Source organism: Onychomys torridus, chromosome 1 (assembly GCF_903995425.1).
Source record: "Onychomys torridus chromosome 1, mOncTor1.1, whole genome shotgun sequence".
Classification (NCBI taxonomy): Eukaryota; Metazoa; Chordata; class Mammalia; order Rodentia; family Cricetidae; genus Onychomys; species Onychomys torridus.
This window is the reverse complement of record NC_050443.1, coordinates 130,471,335-130,496,459: the sequence shown is the minus strand read 5'-3', so window position 1 is coordinate 130,496,459 and position 25,125 is coordinate 130,471,335. Positions and strand designations below refer to the sequence as shown.

The following is a 25,125-nucleotide window of genomic DNA, read 5'->3' as shown; positions in this document are numbered from 1 at the left end:
TGGGGGCGGGGCTCAGGAGAGGAAGGTGCTGCCATTGGTTTACTAGGTTTCATTTCTTTCAGGCTCTTCTCACAACACAGATTTCTTAGGGAGTTTGAGTGATCCCGTGGCCTTCCCAAAATCAGGTGGGAAGGGTGAAAGAGCATTCCATAGGAGGTACCCTGGGCTGGCAGGCAGACACACCAATGAATGTATTCTAACAGATCCACATGGTAACCCAGATCCAGGAGTTTATGGTCACTGGCTACAGATTGATAACAGGAGGCCATGGCGGTTGCTATGGAAGGTCTTTACAGAGTGGTGAGAGCTTAAGGGAGGTCTTGAATTTTGCATGGGAGAGACAGATATCAGGCTGTCTGAAGGGAAGTCTAAGGATGAATAAGATTTTGGTAGTTGGACAGATGTGGTTTTTGGTTAGAATCCTTGTGTGGCAGCATGGAAAGAAAGATGTTATATATAAAGGAATGCTGTGACTAGAAATGTAAGGAATCTCAAGTGGCTGATCTCAAGAATGCATTGAGGGACAAGTGTGAATGTGGCTGGATTTTTTTTTTTTTTTTTGGTTTTTTCGAGACAGGGTTTCTCTGTGTAGCTTTGCGCCTTTCCTGGAACTCACTTGGTAGCCCAGGCTGGCCTCAAACTCACAGAGATTCCCCTTGGCTCTGCCTCCCAAGTGCTGGGATTAAAGGCGTGCGCCACCACTGCCCGGCAATGTGGCTAGATTTTAAAGGCCCTTGTGGGTTCTTTTGGGCCAAGGGATTTTGGTCCTAGGAGATGAGCTATCATTTTATGACCTTAAGTGTCAGGAGGATATAATTAGTTGAGTTTTTTAGGAGATAGTTGTGGAATGAGTAGGAGGACCCTCAGGTTCAGCTTCTCTCTTGAATATAGATAGCTATGAAGTTTGGGATGTTGACTGTCCCAGACCATACAGAAAAATGAGATTTCTCAGGTGGTTGCAGATTTCTATGGGAATTTTGGATTTGTGGGGGTGGTAACAGGTGATGTGGGGCCTGGCTGTTTTCATTGCTTGTGGAGTTTTGAGCCGTTGAGGGTAAGCCGTTGACGGGTGTGATGAAGCAAGTGTAGCGGTTCCCTGCCCCACCTCCACTCTCAACAGCCAGTGTGAGAGTGTGCTTAGAAGTCAGCAGTGCCCTGTATAGCACTTGTCCGGGAGAATGTAGAAACAGCTCAGGCTTTTGTTGCTGGATGGGAATGGAGTCACTTCCTCTAGACAGCCATTTTGTAATTCTGAGGTGGAAGGTGAATGAGTTTGAGAAGGTTTGCACTCCCTGAGGTTGCTCAGGGGCTGGGGAAGAACTTCCTTTTCCTTATAAACATGAGCTCTTGGATAGAGAACAGCATGGTTTTCTTTGCAATAGGTGGTTTCTAAACACAGGAAGATCTTTGCTCCAGCTGTGAGCTCATGCTTTGAAGCAGCTTATTGGAACTTGTTTGAACAGAATCTGCTTGTTACCAAACCTTTCTTAGTTTTAGGTTCTTCAACTAGAGCGAGTTACAGAAATGCCATCACCACCAGTAGCAACAAGATTGGACTGGGTGTGGAGTTCAGTGACAGCACTTTCCTAATGCATGTGAAGACCCCGGTTTTGACCCCCAGTATAAAACAAAGCAAACCGAGACAAAGGCCCCACAACCAAGGCCCAATGTTGAGTGTACAGTGTACTAGATCCTGTGCACCTGTGTTATGTTCAGTATCTCATTTCTTTCTTTCTTTCTTTCTTTCTTTTTTTTTTTTTTTTGAATTTTTGAGACAGGTTTATCTTTGTATCCCTGACTGTAGTGGAACTCGCTTTGTAGACCTGGCTGGCCTCAAATTCACAGATCTGCCTGCCTCTGCCTCCCTAGTACTGAGTTTAAAGGTACCAATGCCCAGGGTATCTCATTTATTTCTTAACTAAGTCTATAAAGTAATGTTATTAGTTTTGACAGTTAAGGAAACCTAGGCCCAACAAGCTGAATAGTAACTTGCTTGTCCCTTGTACAAAGTCAGGAGGTGATAGACCTTGGATTTAATTACAGACAACTCCAGAGTATTATTAAATTTTTATTCATTTAAAAAAGAATTATATGTATATATGTAGGCATCTATCTATCTATCTATCTATCATCTATCCACGTTTAAATACGACTCCATCAATGACAGTGGCTGTTTATCATGTTTGTATTCTCACTCTGGCATGTTCTGTCTGGTCTCTTACAGAAGCAGCTGACACAGGAAGATGACACTGACGAGGTTGAGATTGCTATCGACAATACAGCCTTCATGGATGAGTTCTTCTCTGAGGTGGGCAGCCTTCCTGTGTTTTTTTTTTTTTTTTCCTGAATGTACATGAGGAAATGCAGTTTCCTCAGTGAGAATAAAGAAACCTCAGATCTTTCAATGCTGGCAGAGGAACAGATGGGCAGGCAGAATTGTTCTAGGGAGATTCTGTTTTCAGTTCTTGGGAGTATCTAGACTTTACATCTTGTTAAGGAAGTCAGCAGAAAGAGGCTGGAAAGATGGCTCAGTCGTTAAGATCACATGCTGTGCTGCTACAGAATTGGTTCTCAACCTGTGGGTCACAACCCTAGGCTGAATGACCCTTTCACAGGGGTCATCTAAGACCAATGGAAAGCACAGATGTAGTTAGAGTTTTCCTGCCTGGCCCAGTCAGGACAAATCTCTCTTACCCGCCAGTCCCACAGTTGCTCAGACCCAACCAAGAAAGCACACAGAAACTTACATTGTTTAGAAACTGTATGGCTGTGGCAGGCTTCTTGTTATCTACTTCTTCTATCTTAAATTAACCCATTTCTGTTAGTCTATACTTTGCCACATGGCTTGTGGCTTACCAGTGTCTTTACATGTTGCTTCTCATGGTGGCGGCTGGCAGTGTCTCTCTCCAGCCTTCTACTTCCCAGCATTCTCTTCTCTCTTGTCCCGCCTATACTTCCTGCCTGGCCACTGGCCAATCAGAACTTTATTTACACAGAGCGATATCCACAGCACACAGATATTTACATTATGATTCATAAGAGTAGAAACATTATAAAGTAACAAGGAAAATAATTTTGTGGTTACGGGTTACCACAATACGTGGAACTATATTAAAAGTTCACAGCTTTAGGAAGATTGTGAACCACTTTCTAGGGGAACCAGGTTTGATTCCCAGCACCCACATGATGACTCACACCACCTGTAATTCCAATGCCAGGGATCGGATGCCTCCTTTTTGTCCCTGTGGGCACCAAGCATACACATTGTACACATATACATGCAGACAAAATGCCCATACACATCAAATAAATAAGTAAGTAAGTAAGTAAATAGATAGATAGATAAAATGATTTTTAAAAGGTTAGTAGAGGATAATTACATGTAATTGAAGATAGATTTGAAAAGTCAAGTACATGACAACATTTTAATGATGTCTTTTATTATTTAAAATTATATAATTTAAATACATTGTCAACTTTGGAGTCACAGCTAGGGGTAAAAACAAAATTATTGCTTCTTAAGGCCTTTGATTCATATTGGTCAAATTTGTTGTTTCTTATAATTTTCCTAATTGTCTTAATTTTACTGGTGATGGAGAAAACAAGATGCTGTTGTCCCGTGTTTGTAAAGTCATATGTGCCTACAGATTCATGTGTACTTTGAGCAGGAAGGCCTTACAGGGTGGGGTTACAGTAATATGGAGTGGTAGAGGTATCGAGAACAGAAATTCTGGCTTTGCTGAGTATATAGGTTCAGATCTCAGTCTGCTTCTGAGCAGCTATTGATTTTGTGATTGTTCCTTAACCTGCTGAGCCTTGTTTTCCTTATCTGTGAATTGGGATCAGTTATATAATGAGTTTCACAGGGTTATATTGGTTGGGTTTAATTATGCTCATAAAATATCCAGGATATTGCCAGGCATGTATACACTCAGTACTCCTCCTCCTCCCCAATCTTACTGTCCCCGCGTTTCTGTATCTACTGTTTTCTGTATTTATCTTTTCAATCTCCTGGAAAGAAGCAAAAGACATAATTTTCTTTCTGAGGGGAAATTCAGGGGCTTCCCACCATCTGGATTTTAAGTGTGGAGAAGTGATCCTCCAGAGTTTCCCTGAATGGAGTGGAACAGAGCTTGGCAGTTCATGCCTGCTCATCTGCTAGATTAAGAACTGGGTTGAAGAGCTAACTTGAGTGTTTGTTTACCTGCCTGGAAAGTTGTCTGTAAGCCTCCATAGCTCCAAACCCTGCTTGTGGGTGGGTGTGACCTATCAGTCAAAGACTCATAGTGGGGTCAAACAACACTTCTGTTGTTCTACTTGTGGACAGTGGAAGGCTGCTGTTGTTCAGTGGTGGAGGTGGACTTAAGTTGATGTCAGCCTTGCCCTGGAGCCTCACATGTGTTAAAGAGTATCTTCTCTATGATGAAGAATCTTCTCTAGTACCTGTGTCCTCCTCTTCTCCTGATCCACAGGAGGGTCCCTAAGAGGCAGTATTCCTTGCAAGGCAGGGGATGGTGGGATTTGGTCCATGAGTAAAGACTAGAGTCTGTTTCCCTAGTTAGTGGTGGGTCATGGTCAACTTTTGTTGGAAGGAACACAAGAGGGTAAATACTTCACAGAGAGATAAGATCACCAGGACTGCCATAGAATCTAGCATGATACATCCTCTGGAGATGACCGCATTGCTGCCCAAACACAGCCAGGGACTGTTACTAAACGACAGGGTAGGAGTTGGGTGTGGCTGTTTGGTCAATAAGAATGCTCATTCTGGCTGGAGTGTGAGATGTCATAAACCTCTGACCAAGTATTTGAGAAATTTCCTTTTTTTTTTTTTTGTCAGAAGTATATTTGTTTAAAGTTACTGCTTTAAAAAAAATTTCATTTACATTTATTTAGTGTGTGTGTGTGTGTGTGTGTGTGTGTGTGTGTGTGTGTGTGTGTGTGTATACATGTGCCTTAGCATATGTGTGGGTCACAGGACGATTTGGCTTGAGGGAGTTGGTTCTCTCTGGCCATGTGGGTCTGAAGGATCTAACTTGGGTGATGGAAAGTGTCTTTACCTGCTGAGCCATCTTGCTGGCCCTCTCTCAGAAATTTAGAATGCATGTTATCTTCCTAAAGGCTCCAAGAAGTCCCATAGTGAAGAACCTGGTTTTGCTAGGCTCTCCCAGTGTTTAGCTCTTTACAGACCTGACATAGAACTTTTATTAGCAAGATTGAGTAGCTACACATTGGAAAATGTACCATTAGGGCTTTCTTTTGGGGAGTCTACCTTAGTTTGGGCTGCTGTCACAAAGTACATAGTTTGGATGGCCTGTAGATAATAGAAACTTACTTGCTGTGGTTCTTGAGCCTAAAAATTTGTGTTCAGAGTACTAGCATTATTGGATTATGTCGGGGTCCTCCTTCTAGACTGCAGAGTACTTCAGCTTCCTGTGGCTTCTCAAAGTGGAAAGAGAGCAAAGACAACTAATTCCATTCACGAGGGATCCATCTTCATGACCTAGTAACCTACAAGAGCCTCACATTTAAATACCTTTACATTAAGAAGCAATGTATGAATTTATGGAGGCACAACATTCAGTTCATTATAGATACACTTAAAAAGATTATTGGGGTTGGGGATTTAGCTCAGTGGTAGAGCACTTGCCTAGCAAGCGCAAGGCCCTGGGTTCGGTCCTCAGCTCCAAACAAACAAACAAAAACAAACAAAAAAATGAGATTATTTTACTGGGGGTATGAAGCATATTTCTCATTTGTACACCTCAGGAATATCTACCTCTTTTGAGAAATTGTCTTTCATTGGCACAGATCTTGCCAGTTAGACTAAACTGGCTGGCCAGGGATCTACCTATCTCTGCCTTCCCAGTGCTAGGATTACAGACATGCCTTGGGTTTTTATCTGAGTTCTGGAGAACTGAACTGAGCTTCCTAAGTTTACAAGACAAACACTTTGCCAACTGAACCATTCCCCACATCTGTTGTATGATATTTTGTTTGTGTTCTGACAAATAAAGCTTGTCCAGAGATCAGAGTGCAGAGCTAGCCACTAGTTAACCATAGAGGCCAGGCAGTGGTGGGACATACTTATAATCCTAGCACTTGGGAGGAGGAAGCGGGAAGATAAAGAGTTCAAGGCCACCCTGACAAGACTGAACCAGTCTAAAGGAGAAACAGAGCCTAGAGATGGTGGCTTACACCTTTGATCCCAATACTTGGGATCTCATGCCTTTGATCCCAGCACTTGGGAGGCTCACACCTTTAATCCCAACATTAGGGAGGTGGAGACAGAAATATACGGCAGGTAGAGATAGGCTCTTAGACCCATTCAGTCTAAGTAGAGACAGGAGCACCTATTCAGTCTGAGAATTTGTACCAATAGGATTGCCCCCTTTCCATCTGAGGATTTGTAGAGATAAGAACTCTCTGGTGGCTGGCTGCTCTGCTTCTCTGATCTTTCAACTTTCACCTTGGATATCTGACTCTGGATTTTTTATTTAATAAGACTGTTTAGGCTCACACATCACACAAACTCAAGCATGCTTGTTTCTGTAAGTTACTTGTATTCATACATTCATGGAAGAGACATTTACAGAGTAACCCTGCACGTTTGGCATCATGAGGTCTTTCAAATAGTTTGAGATGAGAAACACAGCCCCAGCATTTGAAGCATCTGAATCATGCTTATAGAATAGGCCAAGTTCTCTGGAGCCTGGCTGGAGAGCAGATTAGGGAAGGGTGTGTGTGGACTGAGCAGTAAGAGCTACAGAGGGACTAATCTTGAAGCATAGGGATTTGCTGTTTGGGCTTGAGTTTTGTTAGGACCTAAGACCTTTCAAAGTGATTATAATTTGGAAATCTAGGCATTAGGTCAAAACCAGCAGGTTAAGAACTTTTTAACTCTTTTGGTAGGGTATTTGTATGAGAGGGAAGTAGGCAAGCTGGTAGATTCTGATTTCTAGGCTCTTCCAGCAGTGAGGCAGGAAGCCTTGGCTGGTCATTTGGCAATTTGCTTTTGGCCTGTCTCTCCCATTTCCTTTCCTGCACTTTGCCCTTTCTTTCTGGGAACTACATTAAAATGTATATATTATACAGAGTAGCATGTTTATAAATTTATATGACATGTTTGTGTATATTGTGCTCCGTTTGAAGCCACCTTTCCTTCTGTGCCCTTACTTTCTACTTTGGTCCCTCTTCTAAGTTCCTAGTAATGCCTCACCTACTTTTATGTCCTGTGTGTGTGTGTGTGTGTGTGTGTGTGTGTGTGTGTGAGTGTGTGTGTGTGTGTGTGTATGTGTGTGTGTGTCTGTGTGTGTGTGTGTGTGTGTGTGTGTGTGTGTAAATTCTGTATGAGAAAACATACTTAGTTGACTGAGACTGCTTTAACATTTTTTTTCACTTAGCATGATAACCTGTAGTGATAACCTCTAGTTCCATCAATTTTCCTACAAATGGTAGTATTTTATTCTTTGTGGCTCAATAATATTCTGATATGCACACATTTTTAAAATCCATTTATCAGTAGATAGGCTGATCCTCTTTCTTGGTAAATGAGAATATTGCCGCAGTAATCATGGGTGTGAGGTAGCTCTGCTGCAGGCTGACATCATTTCCTTCAGGTCTATTTGTAGGAGTGGTCTAGCGGGATCATATACAAGTTCTGCGTCTAGCTTTTTGAGGAACCTCCATACTGGTTTCCATAGAGGCTGTACTAATTGCATTCCACCAACAGTGTATTTCCTTGATCTACCATGTTTGTTCTTTTTATGACTGACATTCTGATTGGGGAAGATTAGTGTTTCAATTAATTGATTTGAGAATATTGTCTTAGAAAACTTGTTTTTATTGGTCAGTCCAACTCTAAGTTCATGCTTTTCATTCATAAAAAGATGCTGAAAAACTAACCTAAGTCACGATCAAACCCTTTAGGGACTTGGGCATTTAGGAGAGGCAGAGACTAATTCTTTTTTGTTGTTGTTGTTTTTTTTTTTCCTGAGACAGGGTTTCTCTGTGTAGCTTTGCGCCTTTCCTGGATCTTGCTCTATAGACCAGGCTGGCCTACGAACTCACAGAGATCTGCCTGGCTGTGCCTCCCGAGTGCTGGGATTAAAGGCGTGTGCCACCACGTTTTGCTGTGCCTTTCAACTCATCCAGCAGCAGTCTGCCAAGCCTGTCTCTGTTTTCTGTTGTCTAATTAGATTCCACTGGAGAATTAAGTCCAGGGGAAGAGGCCACTGATGCCTTCAAAATAACTACCACCTGCTCTGGGGAGATGGATCAGTGGTTAAAGCGCTTGCCACACAAATGTGAAGGCCACAGCTCAAATCCCCAGAACCCATGTAAATGCCAAGTAGGCATGATAGCCACCTGTACTTCCAGCCTCAGAAGACAGAGATAGGGGATCCCTAGATTAATCAGCCTTGTCCATGAATGCTGGGTTTCATTGAGTGACCCTGCCTCAATGAATAGGGTGTAATAGGGATTGAGGAGGATTCCCAGTATATATCTCAGGCCTCCACACATGTTCACACATGTGCATTTGCTCCCATATGTGCTCATATACTTACAAACACATGTACACATAACATACATATATGCATGGAAATAGAAAAAGACAAAAACAACTTCTGCCTTTCGGTTAGATGATTGTGATTAATATTATGTAGTCATTCTAATTGGTAGCACCTACAATCAAGAGAAAATGATTTGATGTCCTTAGGTTTTTGTGAGTGGTTACTGAGGATATTAGGATTGCTGTAGGATTAATGAGACATACTTTTAAAGGGACAGCGGGGACTGGAGAGATGGCTCAAAGGTTAAGAGCACTGACTGCTCTTCCAGAGGTCCTGAGTTCAATTCCCAGCAACCACATGGTGGCTCACAACCATCTTTAATAAGGTCTGGTGCCCTCTTCTGGGCATACATGCTGTATACGTAATAAATAAATAAATCTTAAAAAAAAAAGGGACAGCGTGATGCCTGGCATATAATAAACAAGCAGTTATTATTATAGTTTGTATTTATTGTTATCATCTAACATTCATTATATACTTGATGTGGAGTAAGCTTATTCAAGGTCATAAAAATGCTAAGAGGTGGAGCTGAACCCTGAACTTATTCTGTTTGATACTTTTTTTTTTTAATTATATGATCTGGAGTCTCATATTGCTGACAGTTCATTGGTAAATAGTTTGAAAACCAATAGATAGCAAAAAGGCACTAGGGATGCTTTAGCCTCAAATTTAGTGGTGATTTGAAAAATCCACTTTTGGGTTGGCTTATTCCTGAAGCAATGCTTCTGTATAAAGAGCTCCTGATAGAGAGTTGTGGTCAGACAGAGAAAGAAGTAAGGTACAACATGATCCCTGTGATATGCATTCTGAAACCAATCTGTTTTTCTTTGTTCGTTTGTTTGTTTTTTGTTTGTTTGTTTCTTTCTTTCTTCCTTTGTTTCTTTCTTTCTTTTTTTTTTTTTGGTGTGGTGTATACACATGAGTGTGCAGATGTATGTATAATTCATGGACATGTATGTATAATTCAGAGCAGGATGTGAGTATCATCCTCTGTCACTCTCTGCTTACTGCCTAGAGACAGGGTCTCTCACTGAATCAGAAGTTCACTATTTTGGCTAGTCTGACTGGCCAGTGCTTTCAGGAGCCATCTGTCTTTGCCTATCAATGCTGGGTCTACAGGCATGGGCAGCTATGCCTAGCTTTGCAGAACCAATCTTATAGAATATGAGCTGGACATACATCAACCTGATGTAGGGTGAATGAGCTTAACAGAGAAGGAGCCTAGGAGACAGGGTCTGGTATCTAACAGATGCCTGTGTTCAAACTTCAGTTTCCTCCTGTTTGTAGGTTGGTTTGGAGCCTCTGCCTCTGAACCTTGTTTTTTTTGTGTGAAAGGAGATAGTGATGGTGACCTCACAAAAGTGCTGCAAAGGTCCTAGCATCGTCTAAATCTGTGATAATATGGGTAATGTCAAGCACAGGCACAAATAGTTTCTTAAGCTTTTAAGATTAAGACTTACCAGTTCCTACATAGCTTCTCTCCACCCAGTGATTTGTCTGATGATCTGGTGAGTTCACAAGAGGAAATCACATGTATCTTTCACCAAGAAATACCCAGAAATTCGTTGTTCAGGAAGAGGAACACTTCCAAGAGAAAACTGACACAAAGCTCAGAGAGAGAGAGAGAGAGAGAGAGAGAGAGAGAGAGAGAGAGAGAGAAAGAAAGAGAAACCCCTGTGGTTGACCAGTTGTTCACCCTGAAGTTCTAAGCGGTTTTGATTGTTTGGTGAACTGATTAAAGGGCTGTTTAATCAGATCCCTGAAATGCCTCCAGATGGTGAGATTGATGAGGACAGAGGGAAGAGAACAGTTGTAGTTAGTCGGGTAGGGGCGGGGTTTGCTCCCCTAGACTTGAACATCTGGAAGACAAGCAGAAGATTGGATAACCTGGTCCTAACTCTCAGTCCCCACATGCCTGTAGTGACTCTGAACTTGGGGCACACTACAAACTTAACAACTTCCCATATTCTGTCTCTCAACCATTGACCAAAGTTTGGACCAGGATTCTCCCTAATTCATCAGACTAGCTGCAGGAGCTGGTGTTGGGGAGAGAGAAAGAGGAAGGGCAGGAGTGGGTGGTCTAGGGACCATGGATGTTCACAGGCGATAACATGTGTGACCATACCTGGTGGGATATGACTGAATAATAATACTAATATACTCTTAAATCTTATTTTGTGAACTATTAAAATGCTACATAAATATTGAGTAGTTATGCATATGTTTATTCTCTGATATGATCACATTAAAATTTTATTTTATTTATAGAGGAAAAAATCCCTTGAGTGGCAAAAATGCTGATGTGAGGGTTAGAAAGCTCAAGCTTGATCTTTGCTATTTTCTGGAGCACTGCAATTAGGTTTTTAAAAAGAGGTACCTATCCATTGGAGAAAGGGGGCACTGGATTTGAAGCCACCTATGCATCAAATGAATCTACATTCCAGATGTTAAGAGTGTTATGAATAAGATGTATTATGTCAATGACAAGATTCTTGTCGGTTAATTGTTGCAGTGCTGATGTCCTCTTCACTTTGGGATGAGGCACATAGGGACAGTGGGTGCTGAGGTTTCTTCTGTATCTGCTGCCCCTACTGTACATCTGCTTCAGGGACCATGGTGCCCAGGCAGCTGGTGCCTGTGGACGGAGCTGAGGTTTGCTCAGTGTCCTTTGATGGTGTTCAATCCAAAATGAAATGTTATTGGAAATCCTTTATGGCATGCACTCATGCAGTCAGGAACTTTAAAAAGTGCAGAAATGGTCCAAGGTGGTAACTTCGTGATCAGCTGCTGGGGTTTGTCTGTAGTAGCTGGTTCACCAGAGTTTGTCCAGAACCTGGCTATTTTCTGAGATGGCCTTGCCGAGTCTCTTTCTTTCCTCCATCCCCTGTCTCCTTCATCTGCCTCTCTGCTCTCTCTTAGTCTTTTCTCTAGTTTTTGTTCTCTACATTTGCTCTGTTCTCGTGGAGTGTTTTCCTTCCTTCCCACCCCATGCTCATCCTCTTCTTTTCTCACTTTGGGGGCCAGAGGATCACCTGCATACTGTTATCAGTTGTCTCTCCTGGTTGTTTTTCACGGGTTCCCTGACCTTCTTGACTCTGATCTGAGACTCACCATTCAAGATGAGTGACTATTTCCCTCTCAGAAATGATACTTCTTTATAGACTAATTTCCTTGACAGTGGAGATGGCACTCACTCCCTGGATAGCTGCATTTTTTTTTTTTTTTTTCAAGCTCTTCCACAAACACAGAAGGTGGATAGTTTGCATCAGGAAGCTCTGCTAAGCATTCCTTTCAGGTGTGGACTATTTTTCCTCTGTTGTCTTCCTGATTATAGATTGAGGAAACTCGGCTCAACATTGACAAGATCTCAGAGAGTGTGGAGGAAGCGAAGAAGCTCTACAGTGTCATTCTCTCTGCACCGATTCCAGAGCCAAGTGAGTGTTGACTAAGTTGAGTCACTCTGTACTGACTCTTTGCATTGGGGCTGAGACAGGCTTGTTTTCCTCCCTTCTGGGAACAGCAAAGGAGCGTATACATTCCCTTGTGTTAATGTACATGCCATATCTCCTCTCTTCTGTCTCTGAGCTCTCACTCCCAGCATCCACCAGCTCTTCTCTTCATAGTCCCACTTGAACCTTTCAAATTCCTCTACTTCCCAGCTCATACCTCTCATGACCAGCAATGCCTTTTACAGCTCCTCACATACCCCAAGCTCCATCCCAGCTTTGTGCCTTGGTTTACATTCATTCTTCTGACTGAAATGCGTTTTCCAGCCTCCTTCCAGAATCCTACCTGGTCAAGTTCATTTTTATTCGTTCTTTTCCTTATGAGGTGTTCTGGAATGGTTCAAGTTCATGAAGTCCCTTTTGTCTCTTACTTGCATTTGTTACTGCTGCCGAGGGCAAACTTTTGCTCCCCTCTGTGTTTTATATTTGGAGAATACAGTTTAGCACTGTATTTTATGTTCCTAAGAAAAGCAAACAGCCTGTTTGGCCTGTTACCTACTTTGCCTTGCTGAGTGGCTCTCCAGTTTCTGGGCATATGAGAATCGTCTCTTCATGTTCCTAACTTCTTCTCCACCCTTCCTCCTGCCCCATCCTGCCGATACTTTACTCATGCTAACCTCTGGCTGTTCCTGAAGTGCTGTTCCTTGTTCCCTCATGTCCTTTATATATCATTCTTTCTCCTTGGGATTCCTGTTCTTAGTATCCTTGGCTAATTAGCTAAGCTATAGTCTTTCTTAACTAACTGACTAACTAACTAATGAACAAATGGACTAACTAACCAACTAACCTTTTACCATTTGCTAACCTGTAGTATTTTTGTTGAGACTCATTTCTACTATCTCTGCCTTTATGGGCTCTTCCAGATCCCTTGAGGCTGTGCTAGGGGTTTTCCATAACTATCCCATGCACACCTTGCTCAGAACTTCAACCATACCTTGTGCTACAAAGCAAGACTTCTGATGTACTCCCTCTTCAGCCCCTGCCAGTTTTAGCCCCTTCAAGGCCGAATCTCTCTCTTTTCTCTGATCCCTGAGTTTCTCACTCAGTTCTGATAGTGGAGGAGCTGAATGATGGCTCTGGAGTAAAGGTTATAACTGTTGTTGACTTTGTTCCATAAACCATGAGTGCGGTGCTCCATGCATCAGCTGGAACAGCCCTGGGCATGTAGTAAGTACATCATAGATACTTGCCTCATTTAAGTTAATGGGCTTTGGTTGAAATTTCTTTTCCCCAGAACGTCCATAGACTCCTCTCCTCTCTCCTGAGATTGAGCGCATGCACATGGTAAACAAGTTGATTCCTCTAAAAGCATGACTTGGATTGGGGAGGCTATTTAAGGAAAGCAGATCCTGGGCTCTAACCCTGGGGTATTTGGTCTGAGATGGGGTGCCTGGAAAATGCCTTTTAATTTAGTTAATAATTTTATTTTGGATGTGAGTGGTTGAATCTAGGGCTTGGTGCATGCTAAGCATGCAATCTACCACAGTGCCATTACCTCAGTCTGAAAACACTTTAGAAAGAAAAACAAAAAAACAAACAAACTCCACCAACACTATTTCTCCGTGACTGTAGTGATAGATTCTGGAAAGCACATTGGGATGAACACTACAGTGGCAGCGAGTGTCCGAGAATGTTGTGACTCACAGAGCAGTTCATCCTCTTTTCTAACTGAGCCTACCTTTTATGTTTACCCAGAAACCAAAGACGACCTTGAACAGCTCACGGCTGAGATCAAGAAAAGGGCCAACAATGTCCGGAACAAGCTGAAGAGTAAGAAGGGAACACAGGAATAAGCCAGTCTCTACCACAACAGATGCAGCTGCTCAGGGCCCTCTTCTCAACTGCCAGTCATCTCAATGGGGGTGACATCATTTGTCCCATTTTTACTGGAGGCTTGGGGCACCGTCCCTGGATTGACCTACTGTGTCCTTAGACTCTTATTGCTTCTTGAGTTCTCACTGCAGTTGAAAATGCCCAGAACTGAAGTTAGAAAGTGGGAGGTAAAATGTGCTTTCCAAGCTGCTGCAGTGGCACACGCCTTTGATCCCAGCATTTGGGAGACAGAGGCAGGTGGATTTTTGTGAATTCAAGGCCAGCCTGGTCTACAGAGTTCCTGGAGAGCCAGGGCTACACAGAGAAACCCTGTCTTGAAGAGCTAAACAAATAAACAAACAGACACACACCCCAGGCCAAACAAAAACAGCTTAGCTTAGTGCTTCTGTTCTCTCTCACTGTTCCCCAGCACCCTTGTGCGTTTGAGAGGTAACTGCAGAGGACTAGGTACAGGGTTTGACATTCAGCCCGCAGACATCCCTTCTGTGTACCTTCTCATTCCTGCCTCCTCCCCTGGTTTGGAGCACAGCTCAGTAAAGCCATTATCATAGACCCAGTCCTCCGGGGGATCCCAAATGCTTGCTTAGTTAGTTCCACAGCTGTAATCCATGTTCCCATTCAAAGTACTTGCTGAGCATGTGTCATTGGTCAGAGAGGAAATCAGTGTTTTTCTCTGCTCTCCAGTAACTTATGACAGTTATTTCAGTAGGTATGGAGAGGAAGACAGCTCTCCAAAATGCGATTGTTCCTGTGCTAAGCAGTTTATTCGATTTTTGCATTGGTATTTTAAGGGAGTTTAGGTTGAGCATCCTTAATCCAAAATTTCCAAATTCCAAATATTCCAAAATTTGAAACTTTTTGAGCATTCACTACACTGTAAGTAGAAAATTTCACACCTAACCTTACAAGTACACTAGAGATATATTTCCAAGCTCTAAGATATATATGAAACACAAATGAATCCTTTGTGCCATCGCCGATGTTATAAATATGTAAATATTCCAAGTTTTGATAAAATCTGGAACACCTGGTTCTAAGCCTTTCCCATCAGGGTGCTGAGCTTGTATTGCTTCCTTTTCCGTTTTATAAACAAGAGGGCAGACAGTGAAAGGGGTTACATGGTTTCCCTGTGCCCCATTGCTAGTCCATAGCAAGGTAAGGATTTGAGTCTCAGTCCCTTGATGACCTGAACTGAACTGTCAGCTGTGTTGCTGAGACCGGCAATAGTACAGGCTGATGAGAGCACGCGTGCAGCTCTTGGGAGGAGACATTAACTTTTTGCAATTGTGCCTCCCTGCTGCCTACCTTCATGGTCTCTGTGTGTGAGGATGGGTAAGGAATCGGCATGGATAGGATGCTTTGTGGAAGGAAGGACAGATGTGTTGCTAGAATAACTCTCTCACTCCAGGCATGGAGAAGCATATTGAAGAAGATGAGGTCCGGTCATCAGCAGATCTTAGGATCCGAAAGTCCCAGGTAACTTTGTTTCTGGTTTAACAATCATTTTTGCCATTCTTTTAATTATTTTTTCACTATTGTGCATTAAAAAAAAGGTATGATTCTATTGTATTGAGACTCAGTTTGAGGAACTGGGAAAAGGGAGCCGTCCGGGTTGAAGCAGTGGTCAGGGTCCATGGTGCCCTCTTGGCCTTCTCTCACACTTAAAGTACTTCCCTAGCTTCTTCAGAGCTCAGCCTCAGCACCCCCCCCCCCCCATGTCTTCTAAAGATTGTTAGTTAGTAGTTGTCCAGTTTGGAGTCAGACATTTGGGGTCATCAAAAAACGATCCTTGTCCTATGAGAACTGTCACAAAGCATAACCCCAACACTCGGGAGGCTGAGGCAAGAGGACTGCCAAGACTTCGAGGCTACCCTGTCCGAGCTAGAGTGTGAGAATTTAAAAAAACAAATTAAAACAGGGAGGAACCTGATCCAGTGCTTAAGTGGTAATTATTATATAGTATGTCTCTATCTATCTATCTATCTATCTATCTATCTATCTATCTATCTAGTAAATATTATACAGCAGGAGAACAATGTAAGAAGACATCATTGAATACATGGTCATCTCATCACTGAAAGGTCTCATGGAGAACTGGGGGTAGCCTGAGAAGCCTGGGCCTTGGGGAAGCAAGAATGCCAGTGTAGACAGGCTCAGGAGGCAGAACTTCCCTTTTTTGAGAGGAAATAAGAAATAGGATCAGGGATGAGTATGTTTGTGTATGTGCGTATTGGCAGCAGGAGAGGAGTGGTGTGGGCGGCAGAGGGTTGAGTTTAGGATAGATGTAATGGGAATAACCTGTCTTGAGAAACGAGTTTGTTGTTGGGTAGCAGATGCTGATTTTCTCGCAGATAGTGTAGTGTCAAAGGTCTCTACTAGTTGAGGGGATTTGGATCTGATCCAGTACCTGACAGTCATTTGTTTCAGGTCACACACCAAGCTATGGGGATGTGATAGTATTATGGACATGTGTGGGAAGAGGCAAGAGGCTAGGAGGCCCCCAGTTAGGCTTTTGCCATGATTTAGTCTGAATTTACATGGAATTAGTGCATTTGGGAAAAAAAAAAAAAGATATCAGTAGGGTTTGATGCTGTGAGTAGGCAAAGAATTAAAATTATTATGTAGGTTTGATGAGAGAAAATGTCTATTTGTAAGCAAGAAAAGTTGAGGTTGTCAGTTGGGGTAAGAAGTGCAGAATCTTTGGCAGGCATTGCTTGTGGGTGGGTGGCTGACAACTTTAGCCAGGGCTATGGTGGAAAGCTGCTACTGGGCTCTCAGGTTCTCAGCCATTCTCTCCTTTTGACTAAACATTGTGATGTGAGTTCAGTAAAGGAGGAAATGGGTAGTGGGGATTGCACCTTGAAAGTGGCAGTGGACTCTTCCCGTAGCACCAAACTAGAAAACTGGGTTTTGCATTTTGTCTTTCGGTTTCCAGCCCAGGCATCTGCAGACTAGGCTGTGTTGGGGTGGGGCAGAGTTTGACACCATCTCCTGGGGGCTACTCATTTAACATTGTTTCTGTAGCATTCCGTCCTCTCCCGGAAGTTTGTGGAGGTGATGACTAAGTACAACGAGGCTCAGGTGGACTTCCGTGAACGCAGCAAAGGGCGCATCCAGCGGCAGCTTGAAATTAGTATGTGTTTGAAGATGGGCCAGTGTCTGTCCCTACCCCTTCCTGCTATGTGCTTGTCCATCCCAAGTCCTGGGAGAAGCAACAGTGACCCTGCGGCTTGGGCCTTCTGCATTCTATTATTTGGTGTTCAAATACAGGACAGCTGGTCTGGGATTGATATGTCTGTAATGTGGTATCCTAGATTGAAAAGTGTTATATTTGTTGAGCCAGGGAATTTTATTCTCATGGGATCCAGCACTTACCATACCTGCAGGGACACCCACTAAATAGTCGCTCTCCAGAGAACTCATTGCATCGTTTTGCTGTTAAATGGAAAAGTGCATTTGTGAAACAGAGGTGTAGTGCTAGTTCCTGTGAAGAATTGAAAAATTAATAAGGTTACATGTTTAGGAATTTAGAGATATGGAAGGTATGCCTTACAAGGAAAATGGATTCAGGTAGGAGAAGCTGTGTGAACAAAGATGTTACCAAGAAAAAGCAGATGTGTTTGTCTAGGAGTGGTAAGTTGTCCAGGGTTGGAAGGAGGGCATGTTTGAAGCTGCTGTGTTAAGGTTGAGGGAGGGCCACCCACAAATTGTGCACTGTCATGAGGGCCTGGGGCTCTGTGGTATGGTGGTTGGGGCTAATAAGCAGTCTGAGCTGAGAAGTAAAGGAGAGCGTGCTTGGGGTGAGGACTGACTGCTGGTAATGTTCAAGGTGGATTGCATTGGAAGAAGTCAGAAGAGCCAGTAGGTTGTTGGAGACAGTGTTTGTTTGGGAGGATATTTTGTTTATTTATTTATTTTTTCTTTATTATTATTATTATATTTGTGTTTTGATTTTACACATCAGCCATGGGTTCCCCTGTCCTCCCCCCCCCCCCCCCCCGGGAGGATATTTTAAATGGAGTTATGCTTTGATCTGATATTTTATGTTGTATTTTTTTGTCACAAAGCTGGCAAGAAGACAACAGATGAGGAGCTGGAAGAGATGTTGGAGAGTGGTAACCCTACCATCTTCACTTCTGGGGTGAGTGACAGAGGCACCATGGGCAAGGAGAGTCATGGGGGGGCTTCACTGCAGTTGTGGCTATGCAGAGGAGGGAGCTTACGTCGGGTGGGCATGAGGGCTGTGCAGGGGCAGTCTGTTACTGGGGTGTAGGGCTGTGCAGGAGCAGTCTGTTACTGGGGCATGAGGGCTGTGCAGGGACAGTCTGTTACTGGGACATGAGGGCTGTGCAGGGGCAGTCTGTTACTGGGGCATGAGGGCTGTGCAGGGACAGTCTGTTACTGGGGTATAGGGCTGTGCAGGGACAGTCTGTTATTGGGGTGTAGGACTGTGCAGGGGCCGTCTGTTACTGGGGTGTGAGGGCTGTGCAGGGACAGTCTGTTACTGGGGTATAGGGCTGTGCAGGGGCCGTCTGTTACTGGGGCGTGAGGGCTGTGCAGGGACAGTCTGTTACTGGGGTATAGGGCTGTGCAGGGGCTGTCTGTTACTGGGGCGTGAGGGCTGTGCAGGGACAGTCTGTTACTGGGGTATAGGGCTGTGCAGGGACAGTCTGTTATTGGGGTGTAGGACTGTGCAGGGGCCGTCTGTTACTGGGGTGTGAGGGCTGTGCAGGGACAGTCTGTTACTGGGGTATAGGGCTGTGCAGGGGCCGTCTGTTACTGGGGCGTGAGGGCTGTGCAGGGACAGTCTGTTACTGGGGTATAGGGCTGTGCAGGGGCTGTCTGTTACTGGGGCGTGAGGGCTATGCAGGGACAGTCTGTTACTGGGGTATAGGGCTGTGAAGGGACAGTCTGTTATTGGGGTGTAGGACTGTGCAGGGGCCGTCTGTTACTGGGGTGTGAGGGCTGTGCAGGGACAGTCTGTTACTGGGGTATAGGGCTGTGCAGGGGCCGTCTGTTACTGGGGCATGAGGGCTGTGCAGGGACAGTCTGTTACTGGGGTATAGGGCTGTGCAGGGGCTGTCTGTTACTGGGGCGTGAGGGCTGTGCAGGGACAGTCTGTTACTGGGGTATAGGGCTGTGCAGGGGCGGTCTGCTACTGGTGTGGCTGATGGCCTGTCTGTATGGGGCCTTTTGTAGATCATCGACTCGCAGATTTCTAAGCAAGCCCTCAGTGAGATTGAGGGCCGGCACAAGGATATCGTGAGGCTGGAGAGCAGCATCAAAGAGCTCCATGACATGTTTATGGACATCGCCATGCTGGTGGAGAATCAGGTAGCTAGCAGGGAGAAAAGCACACATTTCCTTGAGAACATGTTGGAGGTCCAGTGGGGCAGGGAACAGGGATTTTTCACCATGGAGCAACACAGTTCTAGAGTCTGAGGCAGAGGTGTGCATTCTTACTTATCAAGTGTTGGCATCTGAGCCATCTCAATCTTATTATTTCTGCGTGTTATTTCGGTTTCACAGTGATTCTAGTTAGTAGTGGAGTTTCCTAGGTCATGACAAGGACCCAGTTCACCCAGCATCTTTTTTTTTTTCTCCTTCTTCTCTCCCACCCCCCTTTAAAAGTAAATACCTGGGTTCTTGGGCTGGGGAATGTAGTTCAGTTGACAGCATGCCTGCCTAGCATTCAATAGGCCTTGGGTCCAAGCCATCTTCTGGCCAGATCCGCATAAACCAGGCATAGTGGCATATCTCAGCACTTGGGAGATGGAGGCAGGAGGATCAAGAGCTAAAGGTTGTCTTCTAACACAGAGCAAGTCTGAGGGGGCAGCCTGGGCTGAAAAAAAAAAAAGTCTGACAAGCCTCGGCAGTCAGCCTATTGAAGTGAATTATTTTATTGAATTTTTTTCCCCTCCAATTCACCATAGAACTTAAAAGCAAGCTAATTTTTTCAGATTTGTTTTTCTGAGCATGTTGGCATTTTTTTTTTTTTTTTTGCTAAGACTCAACAGTAGGGATGAATGAGAATTAGTAAAGGAATATTTGTAGAAACACTTATGGTACTTGACAGTTCATCCCAAGGTATGCCTGCTCAGGGGTGGAATTCGGTATCGCTTGTATATGGTCTTCATTTCCGTCAGGTAGTTTGTCCCTGGTTCTTGGGATAGAGTTAGAGATCAAGCAGGGTCACTGGTTGTACAGCCTCACCAGGAACCTCCAGATGTCCAGCCATCTGGCCAGAATTGGAACCTTGCTTAGGCGGTGGACCACTGAGCCTCGTTGCAGCCTGGGCACTGGCCGACTAGTTCCCTGTTAGCTCTCTGCCCTTGCTTTGGTACTTTCCTCCCATTCCTCCTGGCCTTTGAGACCTTTCTCAATCCCTCCATTCCCACTTCTCTTTTTTCCCCACCACATTGCCTTGCCGAGGATCTGGTTTGAGTTTCAAGTGATGGTAAGTGCCTTGCTATGTTTGTTTGAGAGTCCTATGGTGATAAGATAGGGTTAAGAAGGGTCTGGGCAGAGGGTGAGGGGAGTTCTCTACTTCACATTCTCTGGAGTGACCAAACGTTCTTGATGGGAAGTATAAGCTGGGAAATAGTTGACAGTCTTATTAGAAGACTAGTGTCTAGAGGGGAAGATGAGCATGGGTAAACCCAGCAGCTACTGCTTAAGGAGCTTGGGGATTTCTCTTGAAGAGCATAAGTACTCTCTTCTGTTGCCAACCTGATACTTACTGAATACCTTTTATGTGCCAGGTGCTATTTACAGTGGTGAATAAACTCATTTAGGCTGAATGAACTTTGTTTGGGTCTGAATGGCCAACAGGGGGGCAACATCCTGGTGATATTCTAAAAATTGGAGACTTCCTTATTTTGATTCATCCCTATGTACTTAAAAGATAAGAAAATTAAAGAAAATATGGGAGAGGGAATCTCTTTATGTATATTTACACATAGTTACTAAGCATCTAGAAAACCTGCTTCAAGGTGTTCAGCATAGTTCTGATCTGAAGGAAGTAATCCAGCATTTGTAGAATGAGTGATCACTGTCAAGGACTGGGGAACTCTAGGTCATCACATAGGAAATGGACAAGTTTGCTCACAGAAGGCTGGGCGCTAAGGTTTCTGTATGTGTTTTGGCATGGAAGACTGTTGAGTCCCTTCACCACATTAGCTAGGACTGTTGTGGGTGAGTTAACAAGTGTGACTTCTGTCTCCCTTTCAGGGTGAGATGTTAGATAACATAGAGTTGAATGTCATGCACACCGTGGACCATGTGGAGAAGGCACGGGATGAAACTAAAAAAGCCATGAAGTATCAGGGTCAAGCTCGGAAGGTGAGGTTTGCCTTCTATCTTCAGACAAGAGAGACCATTTTGTTTGCTACTGCGCTTTCTCTCTCCCCTCCTTCTGTCTGTTTCTGTTGCCACCACATCTTGCATCTGGGGAAAGGGAGCCATGATTGACCGTATTGAGAACAACATGGACCAGTCAGTGGGCTTTGTGGAGCGGGCTGTGGCAGATACCAAAAAGGCTGTCAAGTATCAGAGCGAAGCCCGGAGGGTGAGCGCCTCAGTCTCTGCTTGTTGTACCTTCTCTTCCTGTCCTTTGTCACCTTTATACCTCTGTTCTTGAGCCCATGTCTCCCCTCTCTGTCCTAGCTTCTTCCAAACCCCTACCTTAGTCTTTCCTAGAGACTTCCTTCCTTCCCAGGGTACCTTGCATGGATCTGGCTCTCACATGCTTTTGGCCCAAGAACCAACACTTGAGTGTCCCTGTAGGCTGGAGACATGGCCTAGGTCTTGTCACTAATCTCCTGAATGTAGCTTGTGAACCCTTAATCCATTACACAGATCTTTGGTATCATCTTCCACCGGGCTCCCCATTCTTTTTCTCGTAATTGAACCAAGCACAGATGCTAATCGTTATGTAAAAGTTACCATTTGTTCATGGAAGCACCTCCTTTCTCTAGAGGAAGCAATTTGAGGGTCAGAGGGTAAGTAGCTGGCTTCAGGCCACTCAGCAGCCCAGGAGGTGGACCTGGCATTTCATAAAGCTACTCATACTCTTTCCACTGTATCTTTGTGTCTGCCTGCCCTTCTGGCTCTATGCTCAAGAACTTCAGAGCTTCTGTCCTCATTGACTATGGACATCCAGCTATGGCAGCTTCTACCTTTCACTCTTCTTTGTTTCTCGTGGGCTCTGGTGGTTTTATTTTTTAGCTCTTTCTCTTCCAACTGCTCCTATTGCTTGTGCAACTATTCAGGGATCCAGCAAGTCAGTTTCCATCTGAATATGTGCTAACTCACACTTTGGACATCTGTTCAGTATGTGTGTTCTGAAGTATATACTGGACTTTAAGAAGGCAGGTGAATACAAGTTGGTAATTAGGACTAGGTCAGAGATATCTTTGTGCTCGCTGTTGAAAAGACAAACTTACATGTTTTATGGATTGGCCAAGTGCTGCTTGGAGACCTCATGATACAGATTGCCATGAGTGTACATATGCAAGCCTATGAACTGAGAGCTGTAGATGCTCCACATTTCTACTTGCTGGCTAGGCATAAAGGAATTTAAGAAATGTAAAATATACATGAGAACATTTTTATGTAGACATGTATTTTTATTTGGATTGAGATTTTTTTTCTTGGTAAAAGAGATGAGAATGGCTGAATGTTAGATGAGTTGCTACTTTATTAACTTTTTTGTTTCTTATTCCTTTCTCCAGAAATTGATAATTATCATTGTGGTAGTAGTTGTGTTGCTGGGCATTTTAGCGTTGATTATTGGACTGTCCGTTGGGCTGAAGTAAGAGTGGCCTAAGGGGCTGCTGCACTGAAATGTAAGTAGATGAATTGTTCTGGGGGCTCTGGACTGGCTCCTCCTGAGGAATTAGACTGGGATTTCATATGTCTACTCTTTCCTAATGACTGTCACAATGTGCTTTAAAACTGTGTGGTTTTTTTTTCATTTCCTTCAAATTCCACTCTTGGGTTCTGGCTGCAGGGTATTAGTCATGCCTTCTCTTTGTTTGTTGCCTGAAGATTCTGTCCTACTTTGTCTTGTTGCTTGGCACACTTGAGCATCTCATTTTGATGTCCGTACCCAGGGAACATGGGTAGATGTTGGGTACCCTCTGGGAGCTATCTTCTAAATTCTTAGTAGCTTTCACAGATGCTGGGTTTTGCTTTCCTTGTCCTTTTTCAGCATAACTGAAGCCTTATGCTGCGGCTTCAGGCCTTTAAGAGTTATGTTTGTGGCTGAATGGTTGGTTCTTGAATGAGGTACTTGTAACATTTTTAAGTGTTGACTCATGGCAGACAGTCTGCTAAACACCTTATATATGTAACAGAATCCTCACAAAATTCGTATGAGGCAGGTAGTATTATTTTAGAAGTAGAAAATTTCAAGTCTTAGAGAAAGGTTGAACTCACACAGCTAATAGTGGACCTAGGAGAGTGCTACATCTTAGTTTCTCTTTATAAAGTAAGGTAGTGTTTCTCATTGTCTATAAAGTCCAGAGAATTCTAGGCTATCAACCAAAATTTATTAAGATATAGCTGGCCAGTAAATTAGGCTTGACATTGGTGAACATGATACAGATGACCTAGTAGTCTTAGGACTTAAGAACTTCCTTTTTTTCTGAATAAAACAGAGCATATGTCATTTTTAAAAGCTTTTAAGATATAGACAAGTAAAGTTACATTGTAATATTATTTCTCTAAACATGTGGCAGGCTCACACACTCTCAGTTTTGCATAGTTCAGGCTATATTAACTATATAATGCTTTTTACCCAGTTAGAAAATCCTAAAGATCATTCTTTGTCACTAAAATCTTATAAATCTAATTTTTAGCATTTTCTCAGTGCTGAAGTTTATATTATTTTGCTACCATTAAATGTGATGAGCTTTTTATTTTACTTTTCTCTTTACTGTGAATTAAGAAATTAGTTTACTGAGGTAACAAGCACGAACCTCCCTGAGAGGTGATGCAGACTTTGATGTTGACACTGGGCTGATCCTTCATTTACTTTTGTCCCAGTGTATCCCTGCATCTCTCCCCTTTCCATGTGATTGGAGGATCTGGAAGTCAGATTAGTAGATCTTAAGTGCTCAACTTTACACTGAGAGATAACTGCAATGAGGCAATCAAGCTTCATAGGTTCTTTTGATCCCTTGTCTTTTTCCTGACATTGTTATAGTCCTTGATGACCTCTCTTTATAAAGTTTTAGTTTTTGCTCAGTCTTGACTATCTCAATGCAAAATATGGTAAAATAATGAAAAAGGTGTAGTAGTTGTTAGCTTTCCATATCCTCAGATGAAAGATGCCTTGCAAATTCATGATGCCTCTTAATTCTCATTCCTGATTCCAAGAATTCAGAATATGGAAGACTCATTTTTGAGGAGGTTAACACTATTACTTTTTGCTGACTAACCAGACTGCACAGCATTAAGTTGCTCTGTAGGTTATGTGGCTTACTGCATTTTGTTCAGTATTCACTAGTAAAGGCAAGGTTGATTGGCACCTAGGTCTAGGCTTACCGGTCTCCCATGCCAACCCATGACCAACGACAATCTGTATTTACATTCTGCAGTTGCATGCCAGCTGCAGTGCTAAAATGTCATCCATGCCTCTAACTTACAGAAAACCACTGGAGAAACTTGCCCACTTTTACATCACTTCTAAGATGAAGCAGCCACGGAATAACACCTGAAATTTTCCGTAGTCTTTTGATTGCGCCTGTCTGCTTCCTATGTGAAAGGAGGGCTCCTGGAGAAAATCTGGATATAGGATGCTCCCGAAACTTGAATTCAAAGAGCTGCCACGTGCCAGGCAGAGAACAGGTGTTTTCAACTAGGGCTTGTGCATCCCCATGTTCTTCCACAGCCGATAGTTTGTGGCACAAAGGCTTATAAGTCGCCTAAATATTTTTGGTACTACTGTTAAATAACTGAAACACTTTTAAAATTAGTATGCATGGTAATGGGTTCATTATGTCATGTGTGTAGTTTTTGTTGACCCTCCTACCCACTTCCTGCTGGATCTCCAACCTCAGTAGCTCTCTGTTCACCTTTCATGTCACATGAATTCTATTGTCGGTCTCCCCCCCACCCCACTACCACCACCACCACAGTCTCCTGTACCTAGAACAGTGGTTCTCAACCTTTGGGTTGCAACCCCCAAAAGACCATTAGAAAACAGAGAT

General features: G+C 43.5%; 1 protein-coding gene across 14 annotated transcripts in view; it reads left to right on the top strand.

The window, feature by feature from the left end:
- Stx3 (syntaxin 3) overlaps window positions 1–25,125 on the top strand; it is a 50,218-nt gene that overhangs the window by 15,047 nt on the left and 10,046 nt on the right. For 4 of the 14 annotated variants that reach the window (XM_036205795.1, XM_036205774.1, XM_036205765.1 and 1 more), the window contains exons 2-9: window positions 2,225–2,308; window positions 11,908–12,007; window positions 13,775–13,849; window positions 15,321–15,388; window positions 16,937–17,045; window positions 17,980–18,053; window positions 19,112–19,246; window positions 21,369–21,479. In XM_036205795.1, coding sequence (XP_036061688.1) covers window positions 2,225–2,308; window positions 11,908–12,007; window positions 13,775–13,849; window positions 15,321–15,388; window positions 16,937–17,045; window positions 17,980–18,053; window positions 19,112–19,246; window positions 21,369–21,479 — 756 coding nt within the window. Of the gene's footprint in view, window positions 1–2,224; window positions 2,309–11,907; window positions 12,008–13,774; window positions 13,850–15,320; window positions 15,389–16,936; window positions 17,046–17,979; window positions 18,054–19,111; window positions 20,370–21,142; window positions 21,254–21,368; window positions 21,480–22,644; window positions 22,759–25,125 lie in introns of those variants that run through there. The other 10 variants (XM_036205748.1, XM_036205784.1, XM_036205805.1 and 7 more) reach the window with 6 other exon arrangements.